The 22,169-nt window shown below is 44.0% G+C and overlaps 1 protein-coding gene across 1 annotated transcript in view; it reads right to left on the bottom strand.

Annotated features, from left to right (window-relative positions):
* MGAT5B (alpha-1,6-mannosylglycoprotein 6-beta-N-acetylglucosaminyltransferase B) overlaps window positions 1-22,169 on the bottom strand; it is a 167,518-nt gene that overhangs the window by 9,859 nt on the left and 135,490 nt on the right. Inside the window, exons 13-14 of the mRNA XM_083725826.1 lie at window positions 13,295-13,441; window positions 11,360-11,476 (exon numbers count right to left, since the gene is read on the bottom strand). Of these exons, the coding sequence (XP_083581952.1) occupies window positions 11,360-11,476; window positions 13,295-13,441 (264 nt within the window). The remainder of the gene's footprint in view (window positions 1-11,359; window positions 11,477-13,294; window positions 13,442-22,169) is intronic.

Genomic DNA, 22,169 nt, shown 5'->3' with positions numbered 1-22,169 from the left:
AGCAGAGAGCTTGGCATTGTACTTCATTGTTCACACATAAAATAGATTTCTATAAGACAGAATTGTCCTACTTTAATTCTAAAAGCAAGAAGAAGAAAAAAGAGAAATCTGCTTTTGTGGTATTGGTGGTGTCAATGTTGCATTTCACCAGCTTATTTATTTATTTGGCAGATTTAAAAAATGCTTCACAACCAGAAGCTAAGATGAAATGAGGCGAAATGAAAAAAAAAGACACAGACTCTAAAAACAATACAACCATTTCTACAACTATATAGTTAACATTCGATAGGACCACACAAGGAAAAGCTTTCTTAGTAAAAAAATACATTCAGTAACTAAATACATTCAGCACCTAAATATCAAGATGCTAGGCACCTACTGAATTTCAGCTGCTAATTCCAGAGCGCTGGAGCTGCAACACTAAAAGCCCAGCTTCTGGTACAAGCTAAGTGCACCTCTGGGGCATGTTATACTCTCAGCTGTGCCCCATCCAAGCAGCACAGTTGATGGGCAGGAGAAAATGGGATGAGGTGGTCCCTTAGGGAACACAGTCTCAAGTTGTTTAGTGCTTCAAATGCTAGAATCAACACCTCAAACTGCACCTGGTTTCATATGGGCAGTTTCATGCATATGTCAGCAATGGCCTTCTGCTCTGCTGGGTTCTTTTCAAACAAATGGCACAAGGAAGGCTGCAAGAGCACCACTGATGGACGGCCATGATGGATGGACTCAACAGTAATAGACTACAAAAGGCATGGATGGTAGATGCCTTCTCAATGGACACCACATGGTGCAAAATGCTTTGAAGATATGAGAAGGTAGTGCATAAATAAAGTAACTGTGGCTCTGACACAGGCAACGGAGATGGAGGAGAAGGCAAAGAGAAGGTCTACAGAATGCCCACAAACACCATTTCAAAATGCTCACAATAGCACCATCGCAACTAGCAGTCACTAAATTTATTTACTGCACTAGAGACTGACTTGCACTGGCTTTTTAAGCAGGGTGTGTTTGCAGTTTTATTTGTTAACTCCTCATTTCTAGCTGTTTCAGAATGGATCTTATCGGGCTTGTGCAACTCAAGCACATTCAGCAATATTTACTCTCTACAAAGGCTGCGTGCGTATGTCAAGAATCTAGTGCACATATGCACAGATTAACAGATTTGTTTTTTGTTTTTAAGCATCCATCAAATGTAAAATTGGGAAGATGATTAATAAAAAAAAACAAGTACTAGAAAACAACTGGTACCTATGGAACATTCCTTACAGTGCAGTCCTACGTACATCTACTCAGAGCCAGAGTGTAGTATATAGTGAGAGCCTGTGTGGTGTGGTGGTTAGAGCGTTGGACTAGGATCTGGGAGATCAGAGTTCATCTCTCTACTCAGCTGTAAAGACCAAGTCTCAGCTTAACCCAGGGCTGGAGCACCCATGAGTCAGGGTGAAGCCCCCGAGGTGGGGGAACACCCACGGGCCCTCCACTCACTCATTTCCTCTGCTACTGGCATCGCCAATGATTTCTGGTGAGATCTCACTGAAATCTTGAAAGACCTCATGGAGTGCATGGGTCTTGATGGAAATGGATGCCAGTGCTGGCTCCACTTCTCCACTGGTGGTGGAGGCAGTGCGGCAGGTGGCACAGCTGGTGGCAGGGCGGCACTTCCTGTTTTACCTCAAGCGACAAAATGGGATGCAGTGCGCCTGGTTTATCCTACCTCATTGAAAGCTATATGGAGAAAGGAGAGAGTCACATACTACCCCACCCTGGGCTCCAGGTAGTCAAGGTGGGAAATAAAGGGAATGATTAAATAAATAAGCCTTACTCCCAGGTAAGCGTGCATAGGATTGATGCCTCAACCTACAAAGGAACAAAAGCTCCAAATGAAGGCAGAAGGGCCTAAAAATTGTGAAGCCATTACTTGCAGAATACCAGGTTTGTGGTGAGACTTTAGCTTGTCTGGCTCCCCAAGAAGGAGCAGAACAAATCACTGTACTAAGACAGATTGTGGTGGCCTAATTCTCTGAACTTAAGAACACATATAAAAAACCTTTTGATCAAAATCCATCAAAATAACTGGTCTTGAGCAAGTCGAGTGTCGGCATATGTCATGCTCTTGGCCTGAAGCTGACTAAGTACCACTTCATCATCACGCTTTCCTTGGAGTGAGCTTGTTTCACTCTCTGGAGGAGTGGTTCCTTCGATCATTATCACCATGGCATCTGATCATGAGTAAACTCTTTCCTACCCATCAGATGGGCACTGCTTGAAGGAGATAAAAAGTACTCCTTAGGATTGCATAAAGGCAACTAAGGCTTAAAACAACCAAGGCATCATAAGACAAATGCAATCATCACATGAAACACACAATGGCACAATGCCACACTTAGTGGCCGCAAAGAATAATTTTTATTTAATTTACTCTAGAGAGTCTAATACCAGCAGAGTCATCCCGCAGCTAAATTGCACAGCCCTCAAAGAATAAGTAAGCAGACTTGGCTCTGGTACAATGCTTCACCTCTCAATTAGGTTTTGGCTTCCCCTCAGTTCCAAGGCCAGAACCTGACACCATCAGAGCTAATGTTCTACTAAATTACATTTTGGCATTTTGTGCTAAGTTCAGTAGGTCTACCTGGGTACAATGTAAAATGGAATCTGGCCTCAAACGGAGCGTGTTTGTATCCTCTTTCTCCCGCAGAGGGAGACCGCCGCTCTTATGATAGATGGTGTTCTGGAAAGGTCTCAAAACACCGCAGTGACCAACAGGAGGTAGGAAGTGTCGGATTTTAATTAAACAATTATTTTGGAGGAATTGGCACTTTGCTGTGGCCTTGACTGCACAATCTGAATGTATAAACAGAAGGAAGAAAAGAAAGAGATAATGCAAGAGGTGCTCTTGGGATCGTGGTGAACAGATGGGTCATCAGAAATAGTGTAGCGAAGATGAGTGCTTCGATTACAGGGACAAGGGCAAGAGGAAGAATGCAGAAAAGACAAGATAATGAGGAATGTGGTTGTGCCCAAGGGAAGGCAGGGAGGGTGATTTGAATGAGAGCCACAGTGGAGGAGGGGGAGATTCCAGAGGGGCTGGGAAACCACGTTTCTCTCATCCATCAAAGACTCCCTTTGCACTCTGGTGCCAGGAAGGGAACAGATGCCATCCTCACAACAGGAGCCATCAAAAACCACCAGCATGTGTAGCCCTGACAGCCTGCATAAGAAGCAAAGAAGTAACAAGGTTTTCTTAATTATGTTCAGGTTTATCTAGCTGAATAGGCATAAGGTGGGTAAAATGGGAAATGGGTGGGTGGGGGAGAGAAAGACATGTCAGAAGACACTTCACAGTATGTATTCTCTTTGACATCCATGGTATAAACACAATGTTTGTTCAGTAGGCCCCTTTGGACATTGTGAGGCTATTAGTAGCACTGAGAGGAGGAAATAACTCAAAGAAGCAGATGTGTACCTTTCTTTTAAAATAGGCCCAGATACAGTATCACATGCTATTCTGGAACAGCAGTCTCTGTGAGAAGCCCTTCCTCACCAAGGCCCAAACTGGACCTGGCATTAATTGCATGAATGCTATTGTTGTTGTTTTTGGTTATGTAAATAGGAGCCAAGGGATAACTGGAGCAGCCTTAGGAAGGGAATGGTTAACTTTTTCTCTCCCTGCCACAATTCCATTGGCAGCAATGGAAGCTTCCCTTGAAATGCAAATAGCAGCTTCAGACAGATGTCTGTGCTAATGTGATGTTCATAACTGCACCATTTGGAGAGTTCAGGTGTGAGGAACTCAGTAATACCAAGGTGTCATTAAAGGGGGTGTCCCATTGATACTCTGAATGAATGAAAATTTATTATTTCGGCCAAACAGCCAGCATACCATTAATATTCTGTAACAAGGAACATTCCCTTGAATAAATCTAATATTTCCTTCTTGGTTGGGAAACAGATATGAAGACTCAGTTGCTGTATGGAGAACAATATTTCTTCTTTGGCGATCACTCATAGCCGAGTAAGACTGTCTTCCATAAACAGGGTTTTAACAATGAGTCCGTAAGTGAGGGTGGAGGCCAATTCTGGATTCACACATCCTTCCACAGTGGGAACTTTGTTTCCAGGCGGGAGTTGATCATGGTGTGGATTTGCCAAGCGTGCCTTCCTCTTAGCACATTTCTCCCTTGCGTCCTGAGTCCTGTCTTCAAAGCCCATACCACCTTTGGTAAAGGCTGTTCTCCAACTCACAGGCCAGTGTTTCCCAGTTGACGGTGTTTATACTACATTTTTAAAGATTTGCCTTGAGACTGTCTTTAAACCTCTTTTGTTGACCACCAGCATTAAGCTTTCCATTTTTAAGTTTGGAATAGAGTAGTTGTTTTGGAAGAGGATCACCAGGCATCCGCACAACGTGACTGGTCCAACGAAGTTGATGTTGCTTCAACACTTGTGATCTTTGCTTCTGCCAGTACACTGATATTAGTTCATCTGTCTTCCCATGTGATGTGTAAAATTTTTCAGAGACACCATTGATGGAATCTTTTGAGGAGTTGGAGATGGTGTTTGCAAGTTGTCCATGTTTCACAAGCATATTGTAAGGTTGGTAGTAACAATGACCAGTAGTAGTAGTAGTAGTAGTAATACCATCTGACTGTGTTGCTCCAGCCACTCAGGGTGGCTAACATAGTAACAGGTCATCTCACCTAGATGTGAGCTTCCTCTCAGTCTCTAGGCATGTCAGCTGAGCCACATTTTTGTAGAGGTGCTCTGGAAGTTGGCTTTATTGCAGCAGTACCAATGTACCATGATAAATACAGTCTCTTAAAAGAGGGCACCTCCATTCAAATAATGGGTAGCAAGCAAACATACTCACAACCCAGGAATAGATTCAAATATATGATTTCTCCACAGGAATCTGGGTCTCCAACAGGAATCATAGCTCCAAGAAGAATAATGAATCCTTCTCAAACAAAATTGTGGGAGGAAGGTAGGGGGGAGAAAGCCCAACCTAAATGTTATCAGCCAAATAAATAGAAAATAATGCAATTGTCTAACAGTGTGTAGCAGCAGCCTGGGGATATTTTAACCAGCTATTTTCACAGCAATGCTTAATATGCTACTCTCCCAAGCATAGCCTGAAATATATAATTTTCCATTATATTCCTGTACATTTGACTTTAATATAATGAAGGCTTCTCCCTTCACTACACCAGAATATTGGCTGTATTAAATTGCTTGTGTAAGAACCGTGGTTTTTTCTTTGAAAATGTAGAAGCTGAAGTTCAAGCAAGTGACCTCAAAGGAAAGCCACCCCGTCTCTGCCTGTCGCCTTTAACCTCTCTGCTAAGAGCTGTAATTCATCACAGGGACAATACTCCCAGTGTCACCTTTCCCCGTGGGCTGCAATTTGTCTTTTTTGTCTCACATGCTCTCTTGGCTTCATGCAGCTGCTCTGTAGTCTCCTCTCCTTATGCTATGAGATGCTGAGTGTCGCAAGTGAAAAAAAGGTAAGCTCTTGCTATAATTATCTCCAGGAACCATAACTTATGTTGAATAGCTGGACCAAAAACATGAGCGCATAAACTAGGCCAGCACAACCTCTGAGGGGGGGCTCTTGAGCTTCTAGCTCAACTGTGTTTGGCTGGTGGGTCCACAAACTGTGCAGACATAAACCCAGCACAGAGAAGCTTGCAGAAGCTTTAGTAATAAGCAATGCTCTTCATTCAGCTCAACAAGAGAAGGAGCTCTGCACACTTAGACTATCTACTGTAGGGGTAGCCAATGTGGTGGCTTCCAGATGTTGTTTGACTAATCAGGTCTAACCAGCATGGCCCATGCTTGGAGATGATGGGAGCTGTAGTTCGGAAACATCTGGAGGATGCCATGTTGACTACCTCTGTATTACTCACAAATTCAAAGATTCCCATTCTAGTCAGATTGGAGGCAGGGGAATAAAACTTCAGGACATAGACAGCCTGTTGAGAACGTCCATTCTAAGCCACCCAGTCTCCTCCTCAACCTCGCCGTTGTTGTTTTTTTCTTTGTACATTTCCTGCTGCAGCAGAACAGTGTTTCAAAGACAAAATATCAGGGGAACCCAACAGCAAAAAGACGATAATAAGGCTTTCAAGCTTTTAAGGTAGGTCAGTTTTTAGGCCTAATTGCCTTGACAGCATCTCTAATATCCCAGCCCTTTAAAAATAAAAAGGAGCAAAGTGGCTGTAAATCGCTTTGTATTCTCTACCGCTTTCCGGGTGGTTTACAGAACATATTTCTGAAAGCAGCTCTAATGTGTTGAGGGAGTAGCCTAGGAAGATGCGTTCTGGAATGGGAACTGAGGGTAGGACAGGGTTGAGGGGGTACGCCAGCCAACCATTTTCTCTCAGAGTTTCTCTCACATTTCAGTTGCATTGTGGTATCCAAGTTTTCTTACATCTTAAACTAAAATGAAGGGTGGATCCAAACTCCATTGTTGTCAGTGGGATCAGGAGCTGTTAAGCTAGAACCTGGAGCCCCTGACTCTGTTTGCTTCTACCCCATGTGTGATCACTACCACTTCTGGTTCCGCCCTTGAGGGCAGCTGCATCACATCCTTCTTGGTATCCCTGCTGTTTGTGGGATGACCTTGCCCACCCACCTGTCTGCTGATTGGGCAAACATGTTAATTTTTGTTTCCTCTGGTTTCTCATTTTCCAGTCTTCAGTTCTTCACATTTCCACATTTTTGCTTTTTTTTTAAAAAAAAATTCTCTTGAAAAATAATCAGTATTTTAGTGCAAATTTGCAAGAATAGATGGAGAATGGTTCAGCTGGAAGCCAGGGGCTCAACCTGTGCTCTACATACACAAAGCTCCTCTGTTGCTTCAGCAGGGAACAGCCTCAGCCCTGTATGATAGTAACACTACTGCCTCCTGATGGTGAATCTCGCCCATACTGGAAGGTGCTGCTTTGCTGAAAGGAGTCCGGCTCTCTTCATTGGTCTCTTACTGTCCCAGAGTAGGGGAGTTTCAGTTTTCATTGAGTCCCCCATGGAGTCCTCTGAGTTTGAGGATGGCAGTGCCACACCCTCCGGTTAGGTGGGACACAGGTACTGCAGGTTTGTCAGGTAGCAACACGTCTGGAGCAAGCCCTTTGACTTCCTTATCAGAGGCCTCCACTTCATCAGCCAAAGAGGACTCCTGGCCCAGCATTGCCACAACAGCCAGTATTATTCTGCACCCTTTCCCCTAGCAGAAGCATTTTTGTAAACATCATTTGTTCGGAGAACTGTACTACAAAAAATTCAGGGGAGTGTGAATTTCGAAGGATAATCATGTGTCAGTTTGCATATTGGTTTGAGAAGTGCAGACTGAAATGTGAACAAAACCAATCCCCCCCAACACTAATTTCTTGCTGATGCAGCCCCACCTTTCTGTCTGAGACCGAGGAGCTGAACAAACAGCTCCTGTCATTTATACGAATGACAAAACCTAAGGATTCATATAGCGACATTGCTCTGGGTTTTCAAAGCGAGTCAATAAGAGACCAGAATTCATAGTTGGAAGATGAGCGCCTAACTTGGTCCTCCGTTTGAAGTGTGTCTACTGCGTGGGTGGGGAGAGGTCTCATTGCCACTCTTCTGCTCTTCATTGAAAGCAGTTCAATCTGTTTAACACTTGTTAAAGAAAAGAAGGCTCTGAAGGTCTTATTTTAGCTTCCTGACTGTGTTCTTTTGAAATGTGAGGCCTGACCCAACTTGACCCCCTTTGGAGGCTTTCATCTCATACAGTTCTCCAACAACAGGGAAATCTGGCCCTACATCATTATGGACCAATTTTGAACTTGAACCAAATATAGGACCACAGTTGGAGCAAAGTGGTTTTAGAGTAGATACACAGCTTCTATGGCAGAAGGCTGACAATGGAGCCTGCTTGTGAGGAGACATGCCCCACCTGCTTTTAATCATGCTATCTGCTGTTGCCTCTTCAGTCAAATACATTAAGAAACCTCCCATTTACCCTATTTTCTTTTGTTTACATGCTCAGAGAATAGTTATGTTTCTCAGTGTATTTCTCAAAATTTTGGAGATATGGAAATCAGACACCCCCCCCCCCACACACACATCAGACTAGCTACTCAGATGCTGGAGAGTTGTTATTGCTTCCTATTACCTGGTTGCTAGTTTGAGCGGTCTAAATTTGATTAATTGAACTTAATGGTGGTGGAGGGGAAGGATATTAATTTATTTGTTTCAGGGCCAAGACTTCACAAAGCTGCTTACTTCATACTAACATAAAATATAAAACCACAACATCTGATGAAACTAGAGGCACCAAACACAGCAGCAGAAGTATAGTATACTTGCAAGGGTAGGGAGAAAAGTCTCAGAACAGATAGGTCTTTAAAATCCACCTGGGATGGTAGGGTGATTTGAATCTCAACTGGAACAGAACTCCACAAGGGCAGAGCCACCACTGAAAAGGCCCCATCTCTCACGCCCAGCAGTCTAAACAAGGTAGCAAACCTTCATGTCATACAGAAACAAAAGAGTCTTGTGTCACCTTAAGGAAGAGAAGATATATTGTGGCTGTTTCCTTTACAGTCTATGAAACTGTAATGAAAAAAATAAATCTAGTACAGTGGTACCTTGGTTTGCATACGTCTTGGTTTGCATACATTTTGGATTACAAACACGTCAAACCCGGAAGTGCGTGTCGTGTCCCGGTTTGCAACCTTTTTTTGGATTACAACCCACCCATTTATTTATTTTTTGGATTAAGAACAAAACATTTTTGGAGGCCCCATTGGTGAAAGCATGCCTTGGGTTACAACCTGTTTTGGTTTACAAACGGACCTCCAGAACGGATTATGGTTGTAAACCAAGGTACCATTGTAGTCTTTAAGAAGCCACCAGACTCTTTGTGTTTTCTTTTGCTACAGACCAATATGGCTCCCTCTGTGGATTGGGTGATCCAGGTATACTGATTGGGGAGCTGGGACTGGTGATAGCTTCCTGGCCTGTGTTCACTTGGAGACAAGCTTGGAGTTGCTACTACGTAACGTGTGAAGAAGCAATCACTGGTTCCTAAAAAATATATCCCTTTTAATCGTCACTCAGTTGATTTGAGTTCCCTGATTCCTGCCAACCTTCTGAGTCAGACTTGGGTATTAAGAGAGGCACCATTTTGCAGCGCATTGTTTTTTCAAACAACAGAGACACCCATCTCCCCCACCCAAAGCAAATTGTGAGCAAAATGGAGATCAGCACATTTTCTCCCTCCAGGAGAATTGACTTTAATGATCTGGACAACTTGAAAGGCTTCTGCTGTGGGAGAAGTAAATATTCATGACAGATACATTTTAAAAGTCTTTGAGAAACCGCATCACACAGCAGGTGCTGCATTTTTCAGAAGGTCCTTTTCCTTACTTCCCAGTCATTTTTCTCTCTCAAAAAAGTGTGTGTGTGTGTGTGTGTGTGTGTGTACAATGCTCATATTTAAGAGGCAGCACTTGAGGCTCTTCCTCTTATTGTTGGCTGGCTTAATACAAATACTGCTAATATACTAATAATGAATAATTAAATCAAAGAAGATAAATTATCCTGAGCTTTTATAGCACTTGCATGGTAGGAATGAACAGCAGGCAAGTTGTGTTAATATCTCCTGATATAGGAGAGGCTCTGCAGAGCAATCTTTGAGAAATTGCCCAGAAGCTGGAAAAGATTTATCTGAAAACAAAGGTATAAATGCTGAGGCCTGGGGCTGATGTTACTTCTTTCTGTACATGCAATCTTAAAACTCATATCTTAGGGCTAAACTAGATGTTAACAGTGGCAAAGGTGTGACAGTTTTCAAAAAAGTGCAGGAAATACATCTGGTTCCCCCTTCCTCTTCTGTCTCCACTAGCAAAGGCAACCTTGGGTCACTCATGACATGTGTGTTTCACCCTCGTGAGCAGACCTCAGTGCGGACAGCAGGCCTGGTCATCTGTTTATTTCGTAGAATTGTATTCATAGAATTGCAGAGTTTGAAGGAACCATGAGGGACATCTAGTCCAAGTCCCTGCAGCGCAAGAAATTTTTGTGCAATGTGGGACTCAAACCCACGATCTTGAGATGAAGAGTCTCTTAAGAGGCTCATGTTCTCCCAACTGAGCTATCCTTAAGACCTTGTTGAACATTCTGATGTCACTCAAGTCACAAGGTATAAATTCTCCCTCAATATTCCACAGGGGAGAATGAGAACAAAATGTGTGGCAACCGTTTTTTTGCAGCAGCCAGATATTAACTGCAATCTCTCATTTGGTCTTTGAATGCTTGCAAAAGTCACTTTAGAAGTATTTCTTTCAAATGTAAGTTTAGTTTTGCTTTTAACTGCAAATATGTGTGCTTGGTAAAACCAGGAGCAGAAATGCCAGCATTGAGTTTACCATATGTGGGTCATTGCTATGAAATAGTTGAATGTGTGTGCCTGTCCTATGTTATGTTTATGTACATGAAGGGATGCATGGATCTGTCAGTTCTGTTTTGTCTTCACTTCTCATTTTTTCCCAGTCTTCAGTTCTCCCATATGTGTTTTTTTTTAAGTCTTCACGAAAAGCCCTCTTTTCTTTTCTTTTGCAAATTTATCTGAACATATACATATTTGTATGCAATTTTGCCTAACAGACACCTTTTCTGCAGTGCAATTCCCCCTAATATAATGCATACTTGCATGTTATTTTCATGAATATGTGCAAACTTTGTGCACACTTTCCCACAGTATATGGGTTTTTGTATATGGATAGGCTGAGAAACAGCATTGCAAAATTCAGAGGAGTGAAAATTTCAAAGGACAAGTCTTTGTGGCTCACATTGTTTCAGAAAGTGCAGATCAAGTAAACTTGCCTTTAAATGTGAACTGAATCAAATTTCTCCCCCACCTCTATGTACATCTTAAAATAAAGTTGGAAACAGTCATGAAACACTCAAGAGTGTTTTGGGAGTCACATAAGGGACACACTCCCATGTCTTGAGATTCTAAATGCCAAGCTTTTATTTTTAACTGTGTTTGTTGAAAGTGACATTTTTTAAAAATGAAACTTTAAGGAGAAGTTAAGAAAGTAAAAGCAAAACATAGCTCACTCACTTATTAACACCTTCTAATCCAGGTGGCCTGACTTTCTGTCCTACAGTTTGTAGGGGCAGGGATAGAATACACCTGAAATAGGTCATGTTTTTTCTTTATTTTCCTGTGATGGACTGCAAACCCACACTCATTCCCAACCTGACACTGTTCTTGTTGAATCCACCCACTGGGGTATTTTTTATTTTTTGGCAAAATATTGAAATAAAAGGCTCAATTTCTATGACTAATAATGTTTCAGGAGGTTTGGCTGGCAGTTACCTTGGTCCTCATAATGACTTTGATAGCAGCTTCAAATTCCTCTGAATTATTGTAGTCCACTGTCCACACATGGGGTTTCCCTATAAAATCCTCTGCATAGGGATGCTGAGAGGGTACCTAAAATACAGAGAGGAAGCATAATACTTCCTGCAGGGGGCACTGTGGCTGCAAGCATTTCAGAAAACAAAGCAAAGCGTGAGGATCAGAAATGGCAATAAGGAAATAAAGGAAACTGAGTGGAGCTTATATATAGTACAAACTTCTATAAGCCATGGAAGAAATATTCATTTTCAGACATGTACTAATTCAGGTAGAAACATCTTCTCTGGTCCCTGTACATGATGTGGCTAACTGCCTCACCCTTCCCTCCTGCACCTATATACATATTACAAGATATGCACTTTTTCTTATTATAATTTTATCCTGGCAAAGTGACATTTGAAGCAGCTCTCCTTCATCCTCACAACAGCTCACCTGTACAGGTCCCCCCCCCCCATATTTTTACAAATGGGGGAACGGAGACTGGAAGAGAACAGCAGGCATTATGAACTACTACATTCCATCAGTGCAAGGATTTCTTGAGCAACAGGAGCCTCCTCCCCTCTTTCCCCCTGATGCACATGCCCTACACAAATCTACCCCAGAGGGTTGGAGAAAATCTTAGAACAGATTTAGGGGGCATGAACTGGGGGAGGGGGAGAGGTGGAGATAATGTTTTGTTGACCATGGTGAAATCTTCACACTGATGGAATGAGGGACTTAGCACCAGGTTGAATCCCACCCAATGTACTCCTGTCCCAAATCAAAGGTCATAATCCTACCCCCAGAACACACTGGTTCTCTGAAAGGCTGGTACATTTACAGTGGGGTACAGTGCGGCACTGTGGGTTAAACCACAGAGCCTAGGACTTGCCGATCAGAAGGTTGGCGGTTCGAATCCCTGCGACGGGGTGAGCTCCCGTTGCTCGGTCGCTGCTCCTGCCAACCTAGCAGTTTGAAAGCACGTCAAAGTGCAAGTAGATAAATAGGTACCGCTCTGGCGGGAAGGTAAATGGCTTTTCCATGCACTGCTCTGGTTCTCCAGAAGCAGCTTAGTCATGCTGGCCACATGACCCGGAAGCTGTACGCCGGCTCCCTCTGCCAATAAAGCGAGATGAGCGCCGCAACCCCAGAGTTGGCCACGTCTGGACCTAATGGTCAGGGGTCCCTTTACCTTTATGAGAGCTGAAAATAATGCCAATATATTTCACATCTGGCAAGCAATGTGACCCTTTGGTTTCAAAAAATACATGGGTAGACAAGTCTAAGAAGCCTGGGACACAAATTTCCACAGCCCTTTGGCAGCTATGGTGGCTCATTTGCCAGAAATAATGTATGGATGGAAGGGTATACTCAGTTCTGACCAAACTAAGCCTTCTGATGTATATTTTGCTCTAGGGGGTTTAGTTTATTCAGAATTGAGTATACACTTCCAGAGTTAATGCTAAATACTATACCTCTGGTAAATCAGCCACCGTAGCAGCATGAGGGCTGTGAAAATTTGTGTCCCGGGCCTTTTAAACTCATCAACCCAAGTACTATCTGAAACCCAAGGGGCACATTGCTTGCCAGATGTGAACTTTTTTCAGCTCTCCTACCCCACTATTGGGGTCCACTATTGGTCCATGGGGTCACGAAGAGCCGGACACGACTAACGACTAAACAACTAAACAACAACAACACCCCACTATTAGAGCAGTGATGAAGCTGCAAGTATATCAGGGATGATGAACTTGTGGCTCTCCGGACATTGCTGCTGGACTACAACTCCCATCACCCCAGACCTATCTAGCAACATCTGGAGGGCCACAGGCTGCCCACCTCTGCTTTAGAAATACCCAGATCAATTAGGCTCAGGTCTAAGATCTTTGCTGCATAATTTCAGAGCAGGCTTACCTCTCTCGATGTGGGCTTCCCTCTGAAGAATTCGTGATTGAGTGAACTGTGGGGTGGGTTGAAACGAGCCTGCAGGAAAACACACCCATTGGCTATTGCTTCCAAGGGGGCGGGGCCCTCATAGGGGAAACCAAACCCAATGAAGAGCTGCAAAGAGAAAATTCAGATATTTCAGGCATCTTTGGCAACCACGTTATTTTAAAGCTATTTCAGTTATTTGTTTAACCCTTCAGTTCTTTGCCATGGGAGTTAATGGTCTACCAATCCTTTGCTTGGCATTTTAACCTGTTGGCTAAAAGTCCCGCAATTAGCCCAATACCAACAACTTGTGTCCTTTAAGAGGACAACAGTTGAATGGACACGTGGCCCAGACAGCCTCTACTCATTTGCATGTTTCAGTAATCACTAATTAACAATTTGCATATAATTTTAACAAACATGGCAGATAGCAAACAATAGTCTTTGAACATGTTGCAGTTTCATTCTTCTACTTAACAATACTCTTTATTCAGAAATATTGTTGCCTTCATATGAAAATATTTGAATTAGCCCAGGAAACTAGGGGTGGAGCTAAAAAACTTTTTTTATTTATTTGTAATTTAGACAGTCATAGGAGTTGAAATTGGTGAATTTGGGATTGGGCTTGTCTCTTATCCTTTAGCATGTTCATGTCATTTTGTGAAATACATTAAGGTGGCTGATGCCAATTGGGACTGGTAGGGTGGAAGGCAGGAGGACTAGCAGTAGGTGGCACCAGAGCCAATGACAGGCAGAGCCAACTCATTCTAGCCTTGTTCCCACCCTCCTCCCTGCTGAGTTCTACAAAGAATCAACTCTGAGACTAAGGAGGAGGAAACTGACAGGCAGTGCCATCCACTTGACTGCCTGTTGTAAATTAGAAGGTGGACAGCTGAGGGGCTGGTTGAGGGTAGACAGGCAGTGCCCCAGTTGCTCCACTGGTAAAATAAATACAATAAATCTCTGTATCCACACAGGGTGTCTCTGCACAAGCTCTTCTGGCCTACCCTCTTTCTTTCCCTTGGGAAGAGGCGGCACATGGCTGTTTTGAGCAACGTGCTTCCATAAGCAACACCACCAATAAGTGTGTTTTGTTTTTTGTTTTGTTTTGTTTTGTTTTGTTTTGTTTTGTTGTTTTGTTTCGTTTCGTTGGCATATGGAGGTTCACCTTACTGGGAGAAATGAACCCCAGAGTATGTGGGCAAATCTGCCTTTGCAATTGTTTATCATGAGCTGCAAAAGAACTCTTGGCTATTTTATCTATTTGATAGTTTGCTTGAGTGAGTAACTTATATCCACAATCATCAATGCCAAATGACATCCCAGAGCAGCTTAATAAGTTTCAATAATACAAAAAACCAGCACAACAATTTTAAAGTAGGTTCAGAAGATTAAGAGGCCTGGGGAAATACAATTAAAATGCCATTTCACGGCACCAAAACCCATCAAGGTGAGGAGCTGGGCAAGGCTCCCTGGGGAGGACATGACAGACAGGTGAGTGCCACCACCTCAGAGGGTTGGGCCAGCGGCGGAGCAAGCCAATCGGGCACCTGGGTGGCATGCACCCAGGGGTGGGGCCAGCTGCCCATGGGGCAAGGTGAGCTGAGGCAGGATGCTCTATGAGGCCTTTGAGGAGTTTGCCTGCCTTCTCCCACTCAGCCACTCTACAGCTGGAGGGGAGGTGGCGGGCAGACCTCTTTGGGGCACCGTGGAGCCTGTGAGTTACCAAGCCACCATGTCACTCCCAGGAGAGACATGTGGCTCAGGTGCACTGCAGGCCCTGCAGTGAGTGCCGCCCGGCATTTTGTCACCCCCCTCAGTGGTGACACCTGGGGTGGACCGCCCCACTGCACCCCCTTCCTCTGCCCCTGGGTTGGGGCACACAGAAGACAGCTTTAGTCAAGGTCTTTCAAGTGAATGGTGAACTTTGACTGGATTGTGCCCAATTTAGATCATTGCGGGGTGTGAGGAGGGAAATGGGTGGAGGTTTGACAAAAGATTTGGAGGTGGGATTCAAGCTCAATTCCTACACTGAAAGTAAAAACCATTCTGAAGTCACTAAAGACATGAGCAAGTCACAGAAAATAATGTGTAGACACCTGAGACTTTTAAATGTTCATGGACAGAAAATGGAGGACGAACCTAATAAATTCTTTGTTGCAATTATATGCTTCAGTGAATTCTTTAGAAGCACTAGCGATATAGCTAAAGGGTTGCAGGAACTCCTGACTCTATAATTATGAAGAAGATCCATCTGTAAGATCTTCAGCTATCTCTTCCCGTAATGAGATTAAACTTTTCCCAAACCATTTCCGCTCTGCGCTACTTTGCCCTTCTAATTCTATTATGCCATTTTCATACAAGCAGTGGCTTCATCAGCCTTGCATTACCAGCTGTGGAGGTGAACCATTAGCAGGCTTACGGAGTGATCAGATCAGGAGAGGGGAGAAATTATTCAGCAACACACTGTGGAATGAACTGGCAAAAAGAGAAAGAAAGAAAGTTTCCCTACCAACTCCAGGCAAAGAGCTCTAGTTTGAGCATGTCCTATGGCCCACTGATCCTGGAGAAGCTATGTGACTAAGGCTGCAATCCTACTCCCTAGTAACAGGGAGTAAGGCCAATTGAATTCAATAGGCTTTACGTCTGAGTAGACCTGACTAGTTTTGTGTTGTAAACCTGTACTCCTATCAGTACTAAGCAACCTACAGTTTAGGGCCTCTGGTTATGAGAGACCTCTAAATCCATCTTTAACTAAAATTCAATTTTTATGTAATTGGTTAAAAAATAAAGGGAATAAGTAAATCCAACTTTAAAACAGATATTATCATTCTCTAATGGCAGAAACATCCCATAAGATCTGAACTGAGAAATGCTTTCACAGCGGAATTTCATTTCCGTGATTTGGCCACTTGCAACAATATTATCATTTTTTGCAGGGTACCTTATGCCAAGAGGCACAGGATGTAAAGTGTATAGCAAGAGAAGATCAGAAAATATTCCTCGATGCCACAGGAGCGGCAAGGATCCTAATTGCTAAAAACTGGAAAAAAGAAACTGTGCCAACAAAAAAGGAATGGCAAGACAAACTGTTCGAGTATATTGACCTGGCTAGATTAACAGAGGCAATTAGAGATCACATTAGACAAGAGTTTCAAAAAGCATGGGGAAAATGAAGAGAATACTTCACAAAACAGTGCCCTAAAATACATACCTGGACTTGTTTCGATTAATGTCTGCAGGAGACTTAGTGAATATTTAAGTTATAATTAGAAAAATCTTAATAATTACAGTGGTGCCTCGCAAGACGAAATTAATTCGTTCCACAAGTTTTTTTGTCTTGCGAGTTTTTCGTCTTGCGAAGCACGGTTTCCCATAGGAATGCATTGAAAATCAATCAATGCGTTCCTATGGAAACTGCCTTCCCGGGAGAGTGGAGAAACGCAGCGTGTTTCTCCGCTATCCCGGACGACTTTTGAAGGCAGGCGGGGAGGAGCAAAGACTTTCGCCCCCCGCTGGCCTTCAGAAGAGGTCCAGGACCTCTTCTGAAGGCTGGCGGGGGGCGAAAGTCTTTGTCCCCCCTGCCTGCCTTCCCGGGGGCTTTTAAATCGCCCCGGGACAGCGGAGAAGTCCTCCGCTGTCCCGGGGTTTTTTAAAATGCTGGCGGGCGGCAGCGCCGTCCTGGACCTCTTCTGAAGGCAGGCGGGGGGCAAAAGTCTTTGCTCCCCCCTGCCTGCCTTCAAAAGCCGTCCGGGACAGTGGAGAAACACGCTGCGTTTCTCCGCTCTCCCGGGAAGGCAGGCAGGGGGGAGCGAAGACTTTTGCCCCCCGCCCGCCTTCAGAAGAGGTCCTGGACCTCTTCTGAAGGCGGGCGGGGGGCGAAAGTCTTTGCTCCCCCCGCCTGCCTTCAAAAGCCGTCCAAGGTCCAGGACCTCTTCTGAAAGCCGGCGGGGGGCAAAAGTCTTTGCTCCCCCCGCCTGCCTTCAAAAGCCGTCCGGGATAGCGGGAAGCGCTTCCCTGCTATCCCGGACTGCTTTTAAAATGCTGCCGGTGGGGAGCAAAGCCTTTCGACCCACGCCGGCCTTCCTGGACCTCTTCTGAAGGCCGGAGGGGGGGAAAGGCTTTGCTCCCCACCGCCAGCATTTAAAAGAGGTCCCCGGAGATTTCCCTATGGGCTTTCTTCTTGTGAAGCAAGTCCATAGGGAAATTCGTCTTGCGAAGCAACTCGCAAACGGAAAACCCTTTCGTCTTGCGGGTTTTCCGTCTTGCGAGGCATTCGTCTTGCGGGGCACCACTGTATTCATAAAGGAAACCGTTTACAAGAAGAAAATAAGGAGGCCAGATACACGGTAAAGGAAGTCTTTTATTTGGTTGTTTGTATTGTTGTATGTAATGCTCACTGTATGTTATGTGTTATGTGTTATGTTCATGTTATGTTCACATTTAATGAGGGTGGATTTGTGTATTGGGAAGGTGAGGGGGTTTGTGTTATGTTGTAGATAAAATTCCAATAGAAATTAAAAAATTGAAAAAAAATTAAAGTGCCAGAAACCACTCCTTACTGCTGCTTATTCTAATTTTCCCCCTTTTATTTTGTCATATATATATATATATATATATATTTGCTTTCGTAGATTTTCACGGGTACAGGAATGCAGGTTTTGGTGTCCTCGGGTGTCTTCCCGTGTAAAAGTTGGGGTGTCTAGGCGACGTTTCGACGAGGTCTCACTCGTCATCTTCAGGCTGGTGCTTTCGGCTTCTTGTTACTGGAACAGAGCGGGATCTCAATGTTTGAGTTCCTATAAATACTGTAGAGGGGGTGTGGTGTCTAGCCTCCAATGTTCTGGGCAGAGAGGAAGTTCCCAGGCTAGTGTGCCTTTTCTTCTTTTGTTCCTTAATTACTTGAGAGATACCTTGAGTGATTTCTTGAGTGATATCCTGAGTACCACTTAGGTGGGTCATTAGGTGTGGATTAGTTGCTAAAGTCTTTGTGTCTTGACCTCTTGAACTTTGTGAAGAGTTTTCCTGAGAAGATGGCTGTATTGCACTTAGTTGTGCTTTGGCTTGGCTTCGTGTATAGGGGCGAGCTGTGGTTTTGTGGCTTGTGTCAGCCAGATCTGTGTAGGGATTGCAGGGGGGTGCATCATCCGGAGGTGCCAACATGGATTGGCTACTGGATGGTGTCAGTAATTCATCTGTGGAGAGGGTCTGGGTTTGGGTCTGGTGTGGTTGATTGGTGTTGGCGTTCTGTGTGCCTCTGGATCTGGTGTCAGTTTTTGTGGAGAGGGCTAATTTCCAGATGTCTGGCAAGCGGGATGTGTCGTCACGCTTGTTCATGTTGTGAGGGTGTTTCTCTATCTCGATGGCTTCCATGATTATTCTCTTGTGGTGATGTTCCGTGTTAAAGAGCAATTTGGAATCTGCAAAATTAATTTCGTGTCCTGTTTCTTTCATGTGTTGGAAAAGAGAGGAAGTTTTTTCTTCTTTTTTGACGGCATTCTTGTGTTCTGCGATACGTGCATTTATTCGTCTGTTTGTTTGTCCAATGTACGTGGCTGGGCAGACTTTGCAGGGTATTTCATAGATCCCTTGGTTTTCCAACTGGATTTTATCCTTGGGGTTTCTGAGGATATTGGCTATTTTTTGGTTGGTGCAAAAGGCTGTTTTGATATTGTGTTTATGGAGGATTTTGCTAATTTTATCTGTAGTGCCCTTGATATAAGGAAGGAGGGCCATGCCATTGTTTTCTTCTGTGTCTTGGTTTTTGGGGGGTGTTTCCTTTTGGATTAGCTTCGTAATCCTGTTTTGCTGGTATCCATTGGCAATTAACACATTTGAGAGATTCTGTAACTCAGTTGTCAAGTGGTCTTTGTCAGCCAGGCGTTTGGTTCTGGAGATGAGAGTCTTGGCTACGGAGTTTATTTGTGCAGGGTGGTGGTGTGATTGTGCATGTAAGTAGCGGTTGGTGTGTGTTTTTTTCTGGTAGATAGTGTGTCCTAGGGAGCCATCAGGTTTTTTGTAGATTAGGACGTCAAGGAAGGGAAGTTGGTTGTTGGCTTCTATTTCCATAGTGAATTGTATTTTGGGGTGTAAGTTGTTGAGATGTGTGAGGAAGCTATCCAGTTTTTCCTTCCCGTGTGGCCAAATTACAAAGGTGTCGTCAACATATCTGAGCCAAAGTTTGGGTTTGTGTTCTGACTTGTCTAAAGCATTGGTTTCAAAGTGTTCCATGTACAGGTTTGCGATGACCGGTGAGAGGGGTGATCCCATAGGTGCTCCTTCTATCTGTTTGTATCTTTGTCCATTGTGGATGAAGTACGTGTTGGTTAGGCAGTGGTTGGTCAGGTCCAAGATGTATTCGGGGGGATTGTATTTGTTTTGAATAGCTGTCAAGGCTTCATTAATGGGCACTTGTGTGAAGAGAGATACAACATCGAAGCTCACAAGTAGGTCATTAGGATGTAGGTTTTGCTTCTTTATTGTTTCTATGAACTGGAAGGAGTTTGGTACGTGTGAAGAGATGGATTCTGCATAGGGCTGAAGTTGCTTGGCGAGAAATTTAGCGAGATTTTGTAGAGGTGAGCCTATGGAGCTGACTATTGGTCTGAGTGGTGTTCCTTCTTTGTGTATCTTGGGGAGGCCGTAGAGTTTGGGGCATCTGGATGATTTTTCTCTGGGGATGATTCTTAGCTGGATTTCTTCACTGATAGGAGAGGCTTTTATTTTGGATTTGGTGGTTTTTTCCAGATAGGTGGTGGGATCTGTTTTTATAGGTTTGTAGGCAGGATCTTGGAGTAGCTTTGATAGTTTTGCTTGGTAGTCCGATGTGTTCATCACCACTGTGGCATTACCTTTGTCTGCTGGGAGAATGATTATGTTGTTGTCTTTCCTCAGGTTGGTGAGTGCTTTCTGTTCTTCTTTGTGTAAATTGCTTCTGGGTGGTTTGCTGGAGCAGAGGATGTTGGTGACTTCAAGTCTGATTTTATTGGCTTCATCTGGGTTGAATTTGGTTAGGCTAGCTTCGACTCCGCATATGATGTTTTCCGTGGGGATGCGTCTCGGGGCGACTGCAAAGTTGAAACCTTTGGAGAGTACTTTGGTTTCAGTTGTGGTGAGGATCCTGTCTGATATGTTATGTACTGTTTGTTTCATGGGTTGCTGTGGAGGGTGGCCGGGCTTCTGGCGTTTCTCTAGTTTGTGGAGTTTGTTGGTGTGTGTGTCTGTCTTATGTGAGGTCTCCGTTTCAGCTCTCCAGACGGCTAGTTGTTTGCATTTGTCCCAGAGTGCAGGGTGGATTTTGTTACAGAGTTTGAGGTGAAGAGTGAGTAGATCTTTGTTGGTTTGGTCTAGTAGGTATCTTTTCTTGTGTAGTTCGTTTCTGATTAGGGATAGTTCAGTTCGTTTCAGGATCCTTTCGGTGGCTGGGGTTTTAGAATGGAATTTAAGTTGGAAGCATGTGGGAATTAATTTGTTGTCTCGGCAGTTGCGTAGGAACAAGAGATCACATAAGATGGTGGCTCTTCGGACTTCTAGTTTCTCGTAGGTTCTTGTCAGCTGGAAGGTTTCCTCCCCGTAGAGGTAAGATATTTGCTTTCGTAGATTTTCACGGGTACAGGAATGCAGGTTTTGGTGTCCTCGGGTGTCTTCCCGTGTAAAAGTTGGGGTGTCTAGGCGACGTTTCGACGAGGTCTCACTCGTCATCTTCAGGCTGGTGCTTTCGGCTTCTTGTTACTGGAACAGAGCGGGATCTCAATGTTTGAGTTCCTATAAACTTTGGCTCAGATATGTTGACGACACCTTTGTAATTTGGCCACACGGGAAGGAAAAACTGGATAGCTTCCTCACACATCTCAACAACTTACACCCCAAAATACAATTCACTATGGAAATAGAAGCCAACAACCAACTTCCCTTCCTTGACGTCCTAATCTACAAAAAACCTGATGGCTCCCTAGGACACACTATCTACCAGAAAAAAACACACACCAACCGCTACTTACATGCACAATCACACCACCACCCTGCACAAATAAACTCCGTAGCCAAGACTCTCATCTCCAGAACCAAACGCCTGGCTGACAAAGACCACTTGACAACTGAGTTACAGAATCTCTCAAATGTGTTAATTGCCAATGGATACCAGCAAAACAGGATTACGAAGCTAATCCAAAAGGAAACACCCCCCAAAAACCAAGACACAGAAGAAAACAATGGCATGGCCCTCCTTCCTTATATCAAGGGCACTACAGATAAAATTAGCAAAATCCTCCATAAACACAATATCAAAACAGCCTTTTGCACCAACCAAAAAATAGCCAATATCCTCAGAAACCCCAAGGATAAAATCCAGTTGGAAAACCAAGGGATCTATGAAATACCCTGCAAAGTCTGCCCAGCCACGTACATTGGACAAACAAACAGACGAATAAATGCACGTATCGCAGAACACAAGAATGCCGTCAAAAAAGAAGAAAAAACTTCCTCTCTTTTCCAACACATGAAAGAAACAGGACACGAAATTAATTTTGCAGATTCCAAATTGCTCTTTAACACGGAACATCACCACAAGAGAATAATCATGGAAGCCATCGAGATAGAGAAACACCCTCACAACATGAACAAGCGTGACGACACATCCCGCTTGCCAGACATCTGGAAATTAGCCCTCTCCACAAAAACTGACACCAGATCCAGAGGCACACAGAACGCCAACACCAATCAACCACACCAGACCCAAACCCAGACCCTCTCCACAGATGAATTACTGACACCATCCAGTAGCCAATCCATGTTGGCACCTCCGGATGATGCACCCCCCTGCAATCCCTACACAGATCTGGCTGACACAAGCCACAAA

This window comes from Podarcis gaigeae, assembly GCF_964106915.1.
Source record: "Podarcis gaigeae genome assembly, chromosome: 2".
NCBI lineage: Eukaryota > Metazoa > Chordata > Lepidosauria > Squamata > Lacertidae > Podarcis > Podarcis gaigeae.
Note: the sequence above shows the minus strand (reverse complement) of the source record. Positions and strands in the feature narration are given on the sequence as shown.